Below are 17232 nucleotides of genomic sequence, written 5' to 3'. Positions count from 1 at the left end.
CAATAAGAAGGGATAGGGCAGGCGTCGTCTGTCAGTCGTTCGTCCGAGTTGCCCGAGTTTACGGACCTTCGGGATTAATGCTAGCCGGCAGGGTTTGGGTTTGTTAGGCAATAGAATTTCTAGAGAACGCGCACCGCCACAGCCTATGACGCTGACCAAGTCCATTTTGGGAAATCATGAAGAGTCGTTGTCAAGACTTACTACGGAGACCTCGTTGACGGCTCGACGGGTGTGATAGACCCTGGTAGGACAAGTACTATATTCAGCCTACTGTCACGTATCGTACATGTACATAACTTGGAGATCGCGGTCTAGCTTTGCACCAGACTCGTCAGGTTCTCATTTCTATCCGTCATAAAGGTCCGTTTTCCCTTTGTGCCAAAACATCGTGGGGTATGTCGTTGTTGTTACCAAAAAAAGGCTCAATTGCGTAATTCAAACAACGCTCCGACTTCAGACGAAACTGCCTCCTTCAGGACCAGAAGGTTTCCAACTCTGCCGTCGGCCAGCAGCTCTTAACCGTCGCTCTTCTCTTTCTCTTTTGCTCTGCTCCTCAAATCGTCTTCGGGTGGCTTCTGCCTCGATGCTGTCTAGCCGAACTGCATCGTAGCTGTGGGCATTATTCACTCTTGCGTCCTCGGAAACTTGAGTCCGGCGATCTTCTCCACCTATCCTGGGCAAACCACTGTCTTGATGCCGGATCGTGATGCTCGGCGGGCTCATCGATGAACTCTGGGAACGGTCTGACACTGCTGGTGTGGCTCTGGCCTGTGTCGGCCCGCCGCCCACCATCGTCCCTGGAATTGCTCGGTCGTCGTTGCTGTCCGTCGGAGGTGAACTCCTCGTGAGCAAAGGTGGGGGTTGATATATCCTCGGCGGACTTGGCCTTCTCCGGGTGCTTGCCGTCCCGGATGGTGGTGTCGAAGCTCGGATCGTCTCGGTCGACCGACTCGCGGTGTTCATCATCTGCCAACCATCAACCTCGTCAGAATATGACAGAGAATGTTGAGGAGGAGAAGGGTGTTGATAAGGATAGTAATCATCAACGCTTGAAGCAGAGCTGGACAGAGAATGGGTGGGAGAATGGGCATAAGGAAGGGGCTGAGATGGGCGCTCAGGCGAGCGAGACGATTCATGCTCAAGCAAAGCAACGTGAGAATCACCCTTGACAAGTCCCAATCTTTCCTCCTCGGATGCATTCTTCATGGCCCGTCTTTGTTCATGGCTGCTAGTCCGATGTGAGAGATTTGGTCGAGAAAGCACCGGGTCAATCTCGGGGGTGCGTGAACTTGGTCGAAGGAAGTTGGTGAAAGAGAATTGGCGCCTTGCTTCGTGAGGTGGCTTGAGTGCAGGGGAGGATGACGGTTTGGCGGGTAGGGGTTTGGACCGGGGCGAGGGTTGTGCTGCTATGCTGATCGCTCCTTCTTTCAAATGGCCTTGAGGGAGTCCATAAATCCGTTCTTGGGCATCTTCGAGGCTTCCTGGGCCATAGGGTATGATGGGTGACTCGGCTTTGGATGGAACGACCTTGATATCCGTCAAAGCAACGGGATGTATGGGGCTGCGTAGAGAATCTTGCGGCATGGTGGCATGGTGACGAGGACTGGGGTGACGAATCACGCTCTGAGCACGATTCCGAAGGGTTTCGAAGAATCCAGCTTCATCATGCTCGGCATCTTCTTGCTCTGGATCAGGAAAATGTGACATTCCCAGCGGTGGATGAACGGTCTTCCGTCGAACAACGGCGCCAGGTTCGCCAATTACCGTTTTCCGACGACGGAGTCCATCCCATTCCACAATTTCGTTCTCGCGAAGTGGCTCGAGTTGGTCTTTGAGTTTGTCTTCCCGCAGCCGTCTGGCTTCCTCCTGTTCCATTTTCTGCCGCGAGACGGAGATCCTTCTGATTAGAGCCGCAGTGCCGCGAATAGCATCGGCCTTGGGCTCCGTCTCTGGCTGCTCCACCTCCGCAATCTCCCTGACTTGATTGAGATCACCCTTGAAGACCGCGGCATCCGGAACATCTTTCGCAGATTTGGACATTTGTAGAAGTACGACGCCGGCACATATCTGGAGAAACCCCATGATCACGGTGGTGATGGACACGGCTGTGCCCTTAAAACCTCGAAAGAGGATGGCGGAAGTAATAATTGTGGCGCTGGTGAAGATGACATAATAGGTCGGAGTGACGAGAGCAGCATTGAAGATATTCAGGGCTTTCTGGAAGGTATTAGCACCGGATAGTGTCTGGGAAAGAGGCATACTTGCATTGAGGTAGATGATTTCAGTCAGAAGCGTCGCAATCACAAACACCAGTAGAACGTAAAGGAACCATTGGTTGAATTGGGACTTTCCACCCACTTGGGCAACGACCGCACTTCCCAGTCCCTGGGTCGCTACGACACTGAGGCCACCGATCAAGCTGCAGATGCTGAGGTAGACCAACATGCTTTTCTTGCCGTAGCGCGGCCCAGCCCACAAGGCGATGAATACGCATGCCACAATCACGACACCAGCATAGCTGAGGAAGCCTGGGGCGATGACAAAGTGCTGCATTTCTTGAATATCGGCGACAGCACTTTGCTCGGGGGCGTTGAGAACAATGACAATGCTGCCGACGATGCAATTAAAGCAGCCCACTTTGCCCACAAAACTCAGGCGCTCCTTGAGAAAGATGGCAGAAAGAATGGTTGTGACCACAACACTTAGCGCCCCCAGAGGGGTGACGAGGATGGCGTCGACGAATGCATAAGCAACAAAGTTACAGATTTCGCCCAGGATCATCAGCGTCATGCCTCCCCACCACCAAACATTTTTGAGGTAGCCGTAACCCTCACCAGCTTCCTCATTATATTTGGCGTTCGCCTTGAGAAGTCCGGTCTTTTTCATCACAAATGAGATACCGATGAACAAGCCCGAAGCGACAGCCAGACTGAGTCCGATTGCTTTGTAGACAGGCGGTCGGTTTGCTGCTGCGCCATTCGAATCGGTGGCGGTTGAATTGGTCGTCTCATTGCGGGCTATCAGGGTGTGAGCCACGGCCCATACCTGCGGAGGTACATCTTCCATGGTATGAATGTGTGCGGTTCGAACAACCGCGTGCGCGGGCTACCAACGTAGAATAGCGCTACGACGTCGAAGCCATGGACGCTGGTGAGTCCTGTCGTGAGGCTTGCGTGAGAAGGCAGAGGGTCTTTTTAAAAGCCACTTCGAAATGCTCGGTTTCAATAATATAGTCTTTCAATGTCCAGGTCGTTCCGGGGGTTTCGAATGCTTCTGTTAGCGGTGCGAGGGAGGAAGCGTTGGGTCCGGGCGTTCGAATGCGCAGACAGACTGGTGGGTAATATGTTGTTGATATGCTGGCTGAGAGGAATTGGGGGTTCGATTGCGTCCTTCAGGAGCGTTCGAGTCGAGTGGTCCGGAAAAGTTCCCGGAAGAGCAGAGGCTGCGATAAATGTGAGGTGGTGAAAGCGTTAGAAACTTACAGGAAAAGCATGGACAAGAAGACAGAGAAGGGGAACTTGGAACAGGTTGAAGATGTGACATGGGAAAGTAAGATCTACCAACCACTGACGCAGTTGTGGCTTGTATTAGCGCTTGGGGGGATTTGGCAACGGAGGAAAAAGGTTGGCTGGCACGGACCCACTGCCTGGGCTACCCTGGAACAGACCCTCCAAAAGCCATAGCAGGCTACCAGGGAAAAGCAGGGGAGGTCCGCTAGAAGGGCGACGTCTTGGACGTTTGGGGTCTGGGCCAGCCTTTTCGGGGGTTCGGAGGGGCGCCACTAGGCTACGCAGGGGCCCGTTGCTGGGGCTTCGGTGGCTCGTTATCGATACTCACCCGGGTCAGCTCAGCACCCAACCACTCCTTGTCAGCAGTGGCTTTAACTACGAGTAGATACTACTGTATGTACCAGGACGAGTACTTCGTACGAGTTACGTGGTGGTTACTCGAACATATGGACATCCCACTAAGTACAAGAGAGCGGCATTGAACATATCTTTTCTGCCACCACAATTTTCTTCTGCCTTTTCCGATTTCCAAAACGCTCCTTGTTTGTCGTCTCTCAGGCATATCATCCCAATCCAGCACTTATACCGCGTGGCGTGGCCTCCCTCACGACTTACGCGTCTCGTTCGACGTGGATCACATCCAAAACTTCGCCAGTCACGGATTTGCGGCCGAACATTTCTTGTCACTGGTCATGACCCGTCGTCGCACTGTTCTGTGATGCTGAAATAGTCGCGAGTGGAAAAACTCTCCTTTCTCCATGAACATCCACCTGTTTCAGACGTGCGTTCTCCTGTGTCTCAGATGGTTGAGCCCTGCAGACTGCTGAGGCTGTCGGACCCCTGAAACCGACTGAGCCGTGAACGAGGCTACGCAGTAGTCTTTATCATGGTCTTGTTCCCAGCAAGCAGTCAGTCGTCAGGTGACTCGGGTCAAGGTCCAAGGATTTGACACTCTTGACATGTCTTGCTGAGTATATCGTGGTTCTTTTATTACCGAAACTCATTATCTTCCCCGCATCCTCGATATGCTGTTGGGCGGAGAAATCCCACAACTGGTATCTCTACCTCGTCAACTCGTATACCTCAGCAGCAACCAGCAGCAACCCAGAGGGCAATTGGTTTGATATGACATTGCGGACTTGGTCGTTCCATGACCTGATAAGGCGCCCCTAGACACCTCCCCCATGGTGCCCTCCTCCGCCGTCTTCGCATGGCTCTCGTGCCAAGTAATTGTTAATACCGCCGTCCAACAATACTCTGCAGGGTCTATCATTCTCGCCCCGTTTTCAGCAAATCAAGACCTCGTGTCGATGACTCTCGGTAGGGTCTACCTGGTCTATCGAGGGGCTTGCTTAGTCGAACTGTGTGCATCATCGTGGGTGATGGCCATTGGCGACAGCAACGCCACCAGACGTCAAATCCGATAGTAAACCACTGATAAGGTCGGCAGAGGCAGTCGAGCTCTGTTAAGCTCCTGTCAAGCAGCCCACTTATCATTCGACAGCAGGGATTTGACCTCAGAGCGGCCTTCTCCCGGACGTCTCTGCGTTCGCGACACCCTGCCATCGTTACACACCTGCCAGTTCGAGAAATTGACCACCCTAACATGCTGCTGGCAGACTTCCCCATACCCACCAGTCATCGCAAAGAGTGCCGCTCCCAGGACCTTGGTTCACCCGGTGAAGGCAAGCTTATCACGCGTGCCTCGCTAAAATAACATCAGAACCGAACGAGACTTGGATGGGAAAGGTAATAAAGCCCTGCTCATGTCCCTTTTCCATGCGAATCTCATCCCAAGCTCGGTCCTTACCACATTTCATCGAAACTCGAGCTTCTCTTCGACATGAGTGCCCCTCGCAAGCTTTCAGTGACCGTCGTCGACGAGAACGCTGTTGGCGTAACATCCGTCCTCGCCAAACGTGGCACCCATGCTGTCTTGGAAGAAGGCGCCAGTCATGACGAGGTTACTTTGGGTGCTTTGGGATATAAACAAGAATTCAAGAGGTCAGTGTCTGGCCCCAGTCGTCTCATGCTAGCTGCCATGCTGACCAAACACCAGAGATTTCACGATCTGGGAATCGTTTTCAGTGTCGTTCTCCGTCCTAGGCCTTTTGCCTTCGATTGCGTCCACGATTGGTTACAGCTTGGGTTATTCGGGAACGGGCGGTGCCATTTGGGGGTGGCTCATTGCTGCGCTTTTTATTCAAGCCACCGCCTACACCATGGCCGAATTATGTTCAAGCATGCCTACCGCCGGTGGTCTTTACTACGCTTCCGCCGTTCTTGCTCCTGAGGGATGGGGACCGTTAGCGTCCTGGTTTGTTGGATGGTCCAATTTCTGCGGCTTCGTTACCGGGCCATGCTCCGTGAACTATGCTCTGGCTTCCATGCTCGTCACTTGTGGAATGATTGCTTATCCCGGCTACGAGCCGGAGACCTGGCACATATACCTCACATTGCTCGCTATCCTGGTCATTAATGGTCTCATCACAATGCAGTCGACCTGGTTCATCGGCTGGGTCAATAAGATTGGGACGATATGGAACCTCATTGTCATACTAATTTTTGTCATCTGGTTCCCAGTGGGTTCGATCAATCACCCAAAGACCAATCACAGTCACTATGTATGGACCAGTTTCCCCAACGGCACTGAGTGGCCGATCGGCTGGTCCACCATCATGGGGTTTCTCACCACCATCTGGACTCTGTCAGGGTATGATGCACCCTTCCACCTGTCGGAGGAATGCAGCAATGCCAACATTGCTTCCCCCCGAGCCATTGCCATGACCGCTCAATCGGGCCTGGTCTTGGGCTTTGCCATCATGTTGATCATCGTGTATACTGTCACCGACATAACCGATGTCGTGGCGGGTCAGTATGGGCAGCCGTTTGGTAGCCTGTGTCTGCAGGTTTTGGGTCAAAAAGCGGGCCTTGCCATGTTCTCCCTCAACATCATTGCTCAGTTCTTTGTCGGGGTCGGTTGTACCGTCACAGCGACTCGTGTGATATTCGCTTATTCTCGCGACGGCGCCATCGTGGGATCTCGGTGGTGGAGTCAGATCCATCCAAGAACCAGGACACCGGTTTACGCAACCTGGGGTGTTCTGTTGGTCGCGGCTCTGCTCGGGCTATTGATGTTTGCCAGCCCTGTCGCCATCGGTGCCGTGTTCAGCATTGGTGCCATCGCGCAGTATACGGCATTCACGACGCCTGTGGCATTGAAGTTGTTCTTCGATAATGGCAGATTCAAACCAGGTAAGTCAGGAGCACTCAACTTCGCTTGGCTATGGCTAAATCCAAATTTCGCAGGCCCTTGGAACCTCGGGAAATACTCGAAGCCCTTAGGAGCAGTTGCCTTTGGTTGGTGGTTGTTGATTGTTCCGGCGCTGTGCTTCCCTGCGGTCAAGGGCAAAGACCTGACTCCACTGACGATGAACTGGACATGTCTCATCTATGGGGGCTCGATGTTTTTGGCCATGTCATGGTACGCGATCAACGGCCGAAAATGGTTCAAAGGGCCTCGTATCAATGTGCATTACACAGCAGGAGGAACGGAGATTCTCGATGGCGAATCTGCACACAGCAGTGAGGGAAAGCAGAAGGGAATTGAAGCAGCAGAGATCAAGTCGGAGGTGTAGGCAGTGGTTTCACCAAGGTTGCCAGAGGCCAGTAATGTTTACTGCGTTTTCCATATTCCACCAGCTGCTACCAAGTACAATAACAGAATGAATTTGTCAGAATTTGTAGAAAATTGTGCCTGATCAGCAGCAGCAGGAGTAGGAGTAGGGGGACAGTAGCAAGTCACGCGGGTCGCCTACCTTTGTAGCCGACCAGCCAGTCACTGCCCCGTTAAAACCTGCAGAGGGCCGTAGTTTCCGCTTGTGGTCCCGATCTCTGGTACTCGGTACTCGTACTTGTCCCTGCGCAGCTCTGACTGGTTCCCCTCGCATTCACCACTCACCCCCAACCACAAAGTTTTAGCTACAATGAATAATGCCTCAAGTCCCAAACCTGAATCCAAACACCTTTCATCCATGGTTCCTTTGTCGCCAAGTCGAACACGGTCGATCCTCTCTCCGAGACCCCGATAGAATTCCTCGTGCACAATTCTACTGTACCACCTGTTCGCTAGCCGTTTGACAATTCAAAGGGCGGCCTAACCACTCTCAAGGACGGCGCCATGGCATTACGACAATGACAATAATGCCACTGATGTCTAGCATCCTATCGCAGCGGCTGATCATCCTCTGCGATTCAAGTTCCCCCACCTCTTGATATTGCCCAGGCTTTTCCATTCGCCTGCCCTTTTCCCCTGAACTTCCGAACCAAACCCTCAATATCTGCTTGTTCTAGTCTTTTCCCGCAAGCAAGACCTTCTGCAAGAAGCATGCCGGATTCACTACTCTGGATTAACAAGGACAGTGGGTCGACAGTTCTGTCGCGCAGTTCCAAGGCCGAAACTCGACAGATTCGAAAACATGTCCAGCACGAAAGACAACTCAGAGCCAAAGCCGCTCATGACGCGGCTGCTAAGTCGACCCCTTCAGCAGAAAATAACCCCAAGAGAATCAAAGGAAAGGATCAAGTTGAGGCTGAACAGACACCAGTTGCGCCAGGACAGCCAGATCTTCGCCTGGATACAAATGTGCAAGTTCAAAGTCCTGATTACCCGCGTTCGCTCTTCCCAGCGTCTTTATCACCAACTGTCAGGTCCCCCATGACCCCTTCGACCCGAATCTTGCAGGCCGTAAGCACTTTCCCGGGACTTGAGCCCCAGGAGTTGCGCAGCTTGGTTTTCTTCTGCCAGAGAACCGCGCCCGAGTGGTCCGGTTGGAGAGACGCAATATTCTGGAACAAGCTTATCCTTCAGGCATGTCACATGAATCGCTCTATTCTCCATGGAGTAGTCGCCCTCGGCGCACTTCATGAATCGTCCGAGGTGGACGGAGAGTCAGATGAACGCTCGAATTTGCAAGAGTTGGCTCTCCACCAGAGCAGCAAGGCTTCTCGAATAGCGTATGAAACCGCAATGTCTGATATCGCCACTCTAATCTCGTGTGTCATCTTTATATGTCTACAAAATCTCCAGGACAGCCACACCGCCTATCAACTACTGAAGTCGGGACATAGCTTGATTACCGACATTGACAAAAGACTAGGAACCGGTGATCTCAGCCTTTCTGACAGCGAAAAGACGGTCCTGAACAACTTCCTTCGCCCCATCATTGAGCGTCTGCGCATGAGGTTCTGCAGTATCGTCGACATCCCTTCTGCCTTGGCCCTCAGTGCCTCCATCAAACTGAGCAAGGTGGAACATCGCTTGACGCTGCCAGAAATCCCCTACTGCTTTGGAAATCTCCTCGAGGCGCGCAACAAGCTTGAAGAAATTGTGGAGTGGGCGCAAGAGAATATAGATCCGTCGTTCGCGCCCAGTGAACAGCGGTCACAGGTGCAGGCTTTGCTGGCAAGCTGGAATGCCGCTCTCGAAGACACAAGGATCACTGCGCTTGAGCGATATGATGCTCTGGTCACTTCGAAGAAGCTCCTAAGAGCCGCCGCACTGGTCGCCTCGATCCTGTTCGATACTCTGGGGACGAGTGAGGAATGCAGCTATGATCGCCACCTTGACAAATTCGCGGAGATTGTTGATCTTTACACTGAGGCCATCGGCAACCCTGCTAGAGCTTTTAGAAGAACCTCGTTCGGAATCGACTCTGGGGTGATCGATACCTTGGCCTTTGTTGCTGGAAGATGCCGCGATCCAGTTGTTCGGAGAGCTGCCGTCCACTTACTAGCCCAAACAAACAGGACTGAAGGTGACCTTCAAGGCTGTACAGGTAGCACCATCTTGGAGACACTCATGGAGCTGGAGGAGGATGGTGTCGTTGCGACGGAAGCAAGCCAGATTCCAGAATCCCAAAGGTTACGCATCTGGGAGGACCACCAATACTGGGATACTGGCAAGATTCAAATTTTCTTCGTCAAGTGGCCTTACGACCCCTCACTGGGTGCTGAAATCAAGACGGCTTCAGTCTACCTGCCGTTGAAGGCGCTGAGGACGGCAAAGGAAAAGGCGACTCCTGGCAGCCCGACAGGATTGCCCAATGTCAAGTATGGTCGGGGGGTCGGCGCGTTTCTGGAAGAAGGCACCCAAACCTACCATCATATCACATTGTCTTCCTTTTTCATGCCGATGCCGAGGCTCTGAAGCTCTAGCAGTTGCTGTGGAAAGTCTGAAGCACACGGAGGAGACAGTTCGCCTCCGTCCTTCTGCTAGCTATCCAGACTGGGTCTCCTCCAGGAATTGACTAGAATGCAAGCCCAGCAGCCGAGTGACGCCGGGTATGCACAATGTCAGTTTCAGTAGAGCACCAGTTGATGACGACTGCGTATTCCGCTAGCTCACCATTTGTCGCTAACTAACCCTAGTCCCCCCCGTGGGAAAAGGATGAGTGTCGCGGGGAACGGATATACAAGCATCAAGCCAGCTACTTACCTGGGAATAGCTGCGAGATCTACTGGAATTTGCCGATTGGTGTACCTCTTGGCTACGACCGTCCCATGAGATCAGTGCTCCACCTCGTTGTCGTGAGGTGTTTTTGGTCAACGCCAGACGATCGCACGGTATTCATGAGGAAACCCCAGCACTGACTGGAAGTGGGCCCCTTTCTGACACCAGAATCTAGGCGATATCTAAGCGATGCATAAAGAGCTACCTGGAGGAACTACCGCATAGCGTAGCACCAAAAGCCAACTCAGAACCATCGGCACCGAAAAGCGAACTCGACCACATGCTTACGCATGTAGGACAGCTGATGTTGGCGCCCAGCCCAATATAAATACCAAGTTGATTGGAAAGATATCTCCCAAGGGTTTGTCAATTTCTCCCAAGACTCGATATGTCGTCTAAGTCTGGGTATCTGCCTTCGTATCAAGCTGGCGAAGTCGAAAAGCATGAGGCAAATTGGCGCGACATCCCCGATGCTAATCGCAACTTTACGAAAGCCGAGGTAGTCATTGTTGGTGGAGGAATATCTGGAATGTGCATGGCAATCGATCTTTTGGTCAACCAGAGGGCCAAGAACATAATACTCCTGGAGAAGGGAGGCGGTCTCGGCGGAACTTGGTAGGTACCTCAACAACCACACCACGGATGATATTAATGAAAGCTAGGAGAGATAACAGATATCCTGGTTGCCGTTGTGATGTCTTCAGCGTGCTTTACTCCTACTCCTTTGCACAGAACCCCCGATGGTCTCATCGTTATCCGGGCCAGGAAGAGATTCTGGTTAGTTCTTTCTCCTCGTATGTGCTTGTATACTGAGGGTGACCAGGACTACCTGACCAGCGTCGCTCAAAAATATGGACTTTATAAGTATACTCGGTTCCACACAACTGTCGAGGCTGCCAACTGGAATGACAGAAGCCTCAAGTGGGAAATAACGGTGACGGTTGGCGAGGGGAAAGAATCCGAGTTCACCCCTACCTATCAAATCACCAGTGACTTCTTGGTGGCGGCGACTGGCCAACTTAACAATCCCAAAGGAATTGATACTCCCGGATACAGCGATTTTCAGGGGAAGATCATGCATTCCGCCAGATGGGACTGGAGCTATGACCTGAAGGGAAAGAGAATTGCTGTCATTGGGACCGGTAAGATGCATTGCTCTGATTCTTCCTCCTCTGACTGACACGTCACAGGTGCTACGTCTGCACAGATTGCTCCAGAAATCGCAAGACTGGCATCTGAGCTTACCATCTGTCAGAGGACACCCGCTTGGGTTATTCCACGCCACGATGAGAAAATTCCCCACTGGCAGCGAACCCTACATACATATCTTCCTCCAGCACGCTGGCGAGCACGGGCGGAGGCCATGGACTTTCGGGAATCTTTTCACTCCGCAGTCACCCAAGCTGACTCGGCTTATGCCGATCTCATGAGATCTATGAACTACAATCTTTTGAGGGAACAGCTGCCTAATCGTCCTGACCTTTGGGATAAATTGTCCCCTGGATACCATCCTGGATGCAAGAGGACTGTGATCAGTGACGACTACTACCCTACTTTTTTGAGGCAAAATGTCAAACTGGAGACCGACAAGATCGAACGATTTACACGAGACGGAATCAAGTTCCAAGGCCATGACTCGGCAGAAAAGTTCGACTTGATTGTGCTGGCGACTGGATTTGATACATTCTCATTCTTGTCACCCATTAGCATCACCGGGCGCAACCGCAGGCGGCTGGACGATATCTGGGCGAAAGCGACTTATGCTTACAAAGGCGTGACGGTGCCAGATCTTCCGAATTTTGGCATGCTGTACGGGCCAAACACAAATCTCTCCCATAACTCTTTGATACTGGTTATCGAAGCGCAGACAAAGTACATCTCAGTCCTTGTCAATAAGGTCCTGCAGGCTAGACGCACAGGTGGCAGACTGGCATTGTGTCCATCGGAAGAGAAGACTCTGAGCTATTGGCTCGACCTGCAAAAAGCGCTGCAACAGACATCGTTCGCTGACCCGAATTGTAACAGCTGGTGGAAAAGAGCCGACGGTCTCATCACGAACAACTGGGCGGGAACAGCCATTGATTACCAGAAAAATTTGGCAACAGTAGAGTGGACAGACTATGATGCGTTCGGAATGGGAGGCTCTGAGGTTGCCATGTTCGGGACAGCCGATAAAGCCACCAAGATCCGAAGGGTTGTGGAGGAGACCAGACTGAGCAGGACTTCTTTGGCGCTTCTCCTTGTGGGTATTGTTGGATTTATCTTGCAGAGTATCGCTTGGACAGCGTGGAAATAACGAGGAGGTACTACAAGTGCCTATGTCAAGATGATACTCTTCGTTTCGAAAATCGTGGCCTGGATGTCGAGGAGCTGTGTCTTCGAGACTGCGAGAGTATTCTCAGCCGGTCAGCCTCAATGCTTGTTACATCTGGTATTTTGATAAGCTCAAGAATTTGTATCGTCCGAGGCTTGTTGACTATCGAGAGGGTGTGTTTCCTGCTGTAGTCGCTCATGCTTAGTTCATATTAAATGAAGCTGGACATCAGAGCCAAAGGTGGGCCTACCGGGTGATATAGGTGCGCAATCCAATCCACTGCGCCCAGATCATCGAAAATATGCGTAAAATCTGTGTTCGTTTCTTCAGTCCAGCTATCTTGTATCCCGTCCTGCAGAGGCATTTGTTCGACCCCCCGTGAGACACTGTGGGCGTCGTCACCATAAACTGATCCGTGCGTCGACAGGCGGCGGCATGTTTCTTGCCGCAACTCCTCCAAAACAATGGCATACCTTGTCCCTGGTGAGTTCCCCCTAGCAGCCGCTGCGAGCCTCTGCTGACAGCTCTCTGCCATGGCGAACCAGTCTCTCTCCTTGCCAGAAGCGAGGAACGATGACTGAAAACCTGTCCCGTCCGAAGCAAAGGCTGTTGGGGTGGAGACCAACTTCTGGCGCTGCTGTATCGTGTAGATGTAGATGACTGCCACAGCACAGAACGAGATATACTGTGTGAACCACCAGGAATGGAAAGCAATGCCATTACCATCGAAACTTTCCAGAACATCCACCACGCTGCGAGCAGCGACAACACAGTCGTAAACGTAGCGGACAGCTTGTTGCGTCAAATGCGGTGGGTTGGAGGTGGTTGCAAAATTGTTCAAAAGAAACGGCCTGTTGGCGTGAATAGCGGCGTGGGCGTGTGCCAGGAGAAGAGTAACCGACTGTCGTTGAAACTTGGGGATCAGACTCGAGGCTGGAATCATACCGAGGAATGGCGGCAGCTCTCCTTTCCATGCTGCAAGGTCTGCAGAGATACGTTGGGCTTGTGAGAGTCTTTCGTCTTGACCTATTCGTCGCAGAGGGTATACTTGGGCAGAGCTTTGGGCACTGATCCGGGCAAGCCTGAACTCGGATTTAGCAATTCCATCACTCAACAACGAAGGTTGAGGGAGAAGATACTTGATATGCATGATGGGTGCGTCCATGTCACAGTCAAAATGACCTCCTCTGGGCTTCATGCCTTCAAACGTCAACTCATCATCATGTACTCTTGCTGGAAAGTCCTGATCAGCATCAAAATCTTGGAGAGTCCGTGGGCGGCCACCCATGACGCTGAGATATCGATCTAGAACATAGGCAACCCAAAATGCTCGCTTGCGACACTCATGCTCGATGGCTCCGATTTCCGATCTATAGCCTCCTGGCCGCTTACGGCGATGAAGGCCCAAGGTGATGATTAATGCGACCGTGGCCCCGAATTTCGAGTAGACTTCGTTTGCATGTCGAGTGGATAAGAGGTGCAGACATTCGACAAGCCTCGCCTGAACCGAGTCCAGGTTGGGTGCACCACATTCTCGCTGAAAGCGTCTTTGCCCAGCCTCGAGGAGCAATTCACTGTCGTCAATCTAAGAGTCAGCGATGTGGCCATAACAAATGTGGCTACATGAAAGCACCTTTGTCTGTAGTCTCGGGAAACGCTGTCGACGCCACAATCGGAGGTAGCCACCGCAAAAATCATCAACAAGAGCGTGACTTGGCTTTGAGATATAGTGCTGTGAGCAGTATGTGGCTCACTTGGCTGTTGATACAGCGTATCGACCAGGTTCGTGACTGTACCCTTGTGGAGGAACCGGAAGAAAGGCGTGGCGATTTCAAAATATCTCTCGACCAGGTCATAGGCCTGAGACTTTGACGGCATGCGGAAACGCTCGTCTGCGAGGCGCATTTCATTGCCGTCGGTCACCAAAAGAGGCTCCTCAGCCGATATCTCTTTTTCCAGAGTCTTTGATATGCTTGAAGCGTGGTTCTCCCGGAGGCGTTTCCAGGCTCTTTCCAGGAAGGTGATCGGAGAAGAAGGTCCATGATACTGGCCGCCAATATTCGTACTGGGAACTGGAGAGTTCCGTGATGAGACATGTGCCGCGTGTCCAGAACCAGAGTGCTCATTGGAGTTGTCCGCATGTTGACGGGACTGTGTTGAAATGATCGAGCCTCGACTCAGTATGGAAGGGATATCATCCAATTCATCCTGTAAACCAGCGCAGGCCTCGCCCTGAGCAGCCACTGAAGCCGTTGGTACTGTGGGTAGGCGACCCCTGGTGTAGCTGGCAAAATAGCCACAGGAAAGGTGTAGGTGTCTGCAACGGACACATGGTTGATCTCCCGAGCAGCGTGTCCTCTTTCTGTCCCTACGTGTCAGCAGCGAAATGTGGCAACGTAAACACCGTTGACAGCTCACTGTTTGCAAGCATCGCACGCTCGGCTGACCTTGGTTCTTCTGGCCTTGACACTGCCGCCGTTTCTGCTTCCCGTCATCCCCATCGAGCTTCGCCTCACACAGGAATTCTGGTGCTCAGGCCTGCATTTGTCACCAAGAAAGATTGGCGCTTCCTGCAAGTTAGTACCGAAACCGGTAGTGCCAATCTCAAAGCTGTAGGGGGCGGGGGACATAGCGTCATTTACTCCAGAAGCCGGGATCAGGTTCTGTAGCGAAGGGGCAGGTGGTAGCATGAATCGACCCGGTGGTCTCTCAGTGTCCATTTGGGCAGGCTCATTTGCATAGAGGAAGAATTGGCTCGACGCGGATATGTGATGGAAAACATTCCAGGCTCACGGAAAACATTTTTGTCGGCGGAGAATAATCTTTAGCCTGCTATTGACATTAGCCCTGGTATCCAAGGGCGAATGGGGTAAAACGACCTTCGGATTTCTCACCAAATCCCATCCGGCGATATTCCGTTGGAGCAGTTTTCCGCCGTTCAAGGGGAACTCTCAGACTCAGATCGTTCTTGGACGCGGCTTAGATATGAATGCTGGATGATGGAGTAGAAGTCCTAGGTTGCAAATAATGAAGCTGCTCAACCGAATCCATAGCACTCCAAGCACTTCTCGATACGAGCTGAGTCCGACCACCACCACTTCATCAGTCTTCTTAATATTGCTCCGTCAATGAGCTCTGCATGCCAGATTGATCCTTGACACGGAACAGAGCAACATGGGCCCCCTTGGCATCTCCTTTCCAACTTTCAGCGACCTGTCTGTCGGTCAAGCCGCCCACTACATTGCAGTTTTGACGCTCTTTGTCCCATTGTTATACCTGGTCATCAACGAATTGATCCGCTACTCTGTGAGGCTCCCCGGTATACCTGGACCGGTCGGTCTGCCGCTTGTAGGAAATCTGTGGTCTATCCGGAAGAATGCTGCAGAGCAATATCGGATCTGGTCCAAGAGATACGGAGCCGTATATCAAGTGTCACTTGGAAATGTGCCTATAATTGTTGTCAACTCTGCGGAATCAGGAAGAGGCCTCTTTGGTCAACACACTTCCGCGTTGAGCTCAAGACCAGAGTTCTATACTTTTCACAAAGTGCGTGTGCGAGGCATATCGTCTTGGGTGGGCCGAGAGCTGATATAGGAGAAGGTCCTCACGGGCGCAGCAACCACTGTTGGTACCACTCCATACAGTGACAGCCTGAAAAGACGCCGGAAAGTGACAGCGACAGCACTTAATCGCCCTTCTGCCCAAAGATACGTCGCTCACCTCGACCTCGAGACGAGGGAGTTCTGCAAAGACTTACTTGTCGAGGGTCAATGGGGCAAGAAGGCATTTGATTGCTATCCAAGTGCACAACGTCTCAGCTTGAGTCTAGCATTAACCACCAACTGGGGTATTCGAATGGAATCTCGCGATGACAGGCTGTTCAACGAGGTAATTGAAGTGGAGGACCAGGTAAGTCGTTTCAGGAGCGTTACTGGGAACTTACAAGATTATATTCCGCTCCTGAGGCTCAAACCGTTCAATCAAACCGTGATGAAAGCTAAATCTACACGCCGTCGACAAGATGCCTACCTCGATCAGCTGAATCGAGGTCTTCTCGACCGTATGGAAAAGGGGATTCAGAGCCCCTGCATTCAAGAAACGATCATTAATGACCCGGACGTCCGACTCAACGAAGAAGAAGTCACCAGCATAAACCTGACTATGATATCTGGCGGTCTCGACACGGTCACTACAGCCGTTGCTTGGCTTATAGCGGTTTTGGCTAAACGCCCTGATATTCAAGAAGCTGCTCATGAGGCAATTCAAGAGCTGCATGGTGCTGGTAGTCCCCTCTGCGACGCCAATGATGACCAAAAGATCCCTTACATTGTGGCGCTGGTGAAGGAAGGGTTGAGGATGTATACCGTCCTCAGACTCAATTTGCCACGGACTTCTATCAAAGATATCACTTACGATGGCATGATTTTTCCTAAGGGAACAACCTTCTTTTTGAATGCTCATGCCTGCAATATGGGTAGGACATCTTTTCCTTTCCATCTCATGCCCCCGGCTGACAGAATCGCTGAAGATCCCAAATTATGGCACGATCCTGAGGTCTTCCGACCAAGTCGCTGGCTAGAACAACCAGATGCACCTCTGTTCACATATGGTGTTGGCTATCGTATGTGTGCTGGGTTCTTGCTCGCCAACCGTGAGCTCTATCTCATTGTTATGCGACTTATTTGCTGTTTCAAAATTGGGCTTGAAGGTGATGTGGACCTTGACCCGGTTCGTGGTACGGCCGATCCATCCAAGCTGGTCGCACAGCCTCATCGTTTCCGCGCAACATTTGTTCCAAGGGATGCGGAACTACTCCGGAAGGTGCTGGGAGAGACTTCCTCGATTCAATGAGGAAAGGAAGATGTCTGAATCAACAACTTTGGTGGAGAGGATAGATA

At 52.0% G+C, this 17232-nt stretch overlaps 6 protein-coding genes across 6 annotated transcripts; 4 read left to right on the top strand and 2 right to left on the bottom strand.

Moving 5' to 3' along the window:
* Nucleotides 1–453: 453 nt before the first annotated feature.
* AYO20_09870 (hypothetical protein) lies at nt 454–3066 on the bottom strand (the record flags this gene model as incomplete). Its single annotated transcript, XM_022648138.1, has 1 exon — nt 454–3066. One exon carries the CDS (start codon nt 3064–3066, stop codon nt 454–456), a length of 2613 nt encoding a protein of 870 aa, XP_022495887.1.
* A 2286-nt stretch (nt 3067–5352) lies between these two features.
* On the top strand, nt 5353–7147 carry AYO20_09869 (hypothetical protein; the record flags this gene model as incomplete). Its single annotated transcript, XM_022648137.1, has 3 exons — nt 5353–5513; nt 5569–6764; nt 6819–7147. 3 exons carry the CDS (start codon nt 5353–5355, stop codon nt 7145–7147), a joined length of 1686 nt encoding a protein of 561 aa, XP_022495886.1.
* A 749-nt stretch (nt 7148–7896) lies between these two features.
* Nucleotides 7897–9717, top strand: AYO20_09868 (hypothetical protein; the record flags this gene model as incomplete). The annotated part of the gene is made up of 1 exon (XM_022648136.1): nt 7897–9717. One exon carries the CDS (start codon nt 7897–7899, stop codon nt 9715–9717), a length of 1821 nt encoding a protein of 606 aa, XP_022495885.1.
* Nucleotides 9718–10408: 691 nt separating this feature from the next.
* AYO20_09867 (hypothetical protein) lies at nt 10409–12316 on the top strand (the record flags this gene model as incomplete). The annotated part of the gene is made up of 4 exons (XM_022648135.1): nt 10409–10635; nt 10725–10797; nt 10844–11162; nt 11211–12316. The coding sequence occupies 4 exons, from the start codon at nt 10409–10411 to the stop codon at nt 12314–12316; spliced, it is 1725 nt and encodes a 574-aa protein (XP_022495884.1).
* A 229-nt stretch (nt 12317–12545) lies between these two features.
* AYO20_09866 (hypothetical protein) lies at nt 12546–15054 on the bottom strand (the record flags this gene model as incomplete). The annotated part of the gene is made up of 3 exons (XM_022648134.1): nt 12546–13908; nt 13968–14651; nt 14753–15054. 3 exons carry the CDS (start codon nt 15052–15054, stop codon nt 12546–12548), a joined length of 2349 nt encoding a protein of 782 aa, XP_022495883.1.
* A 454-nt stretch (nt 15055–15508) lies between these two features.
* AYO20_09865 (hypothetical protein) lies at nt 15509–17185 on the top strand (the record flags this gene model as incomplete). Its single annotated transcript, XM_022648133.1, has 2 exons — nt 15509–15880; nt 15929–17185. The coding sequence occupies 2 exons, from the start codon at nt 15509–15511 to the stop codon at nt 17183–17185; spliced, it is 1629 nt and encodes a 542-aa protein (XP_022495882.1).
* Between the last annotated feature and the right edge of the window lie 47 nt (nt 17186–17232).

The sequence above is a fragment of the Fonsecaea nubica genome, assembly GCF_001646965.1.
Source record: "Fonsecaea nubica strain CBS 269.64 chromosome Unknown Scaff97, whole genome shotgun sequence".
NCBI lineage: Eukaryota > Fungi > Ascomycota > Eurotiomycetes > Chaetothyriales > Herpotrichiellaceae > Fonsecaea > Fonsecaea nubica.
Note: the sequence above shows the minus strand (reverse complement) of the source record. Positions and strands in the feature narration are given on the sequence as shown.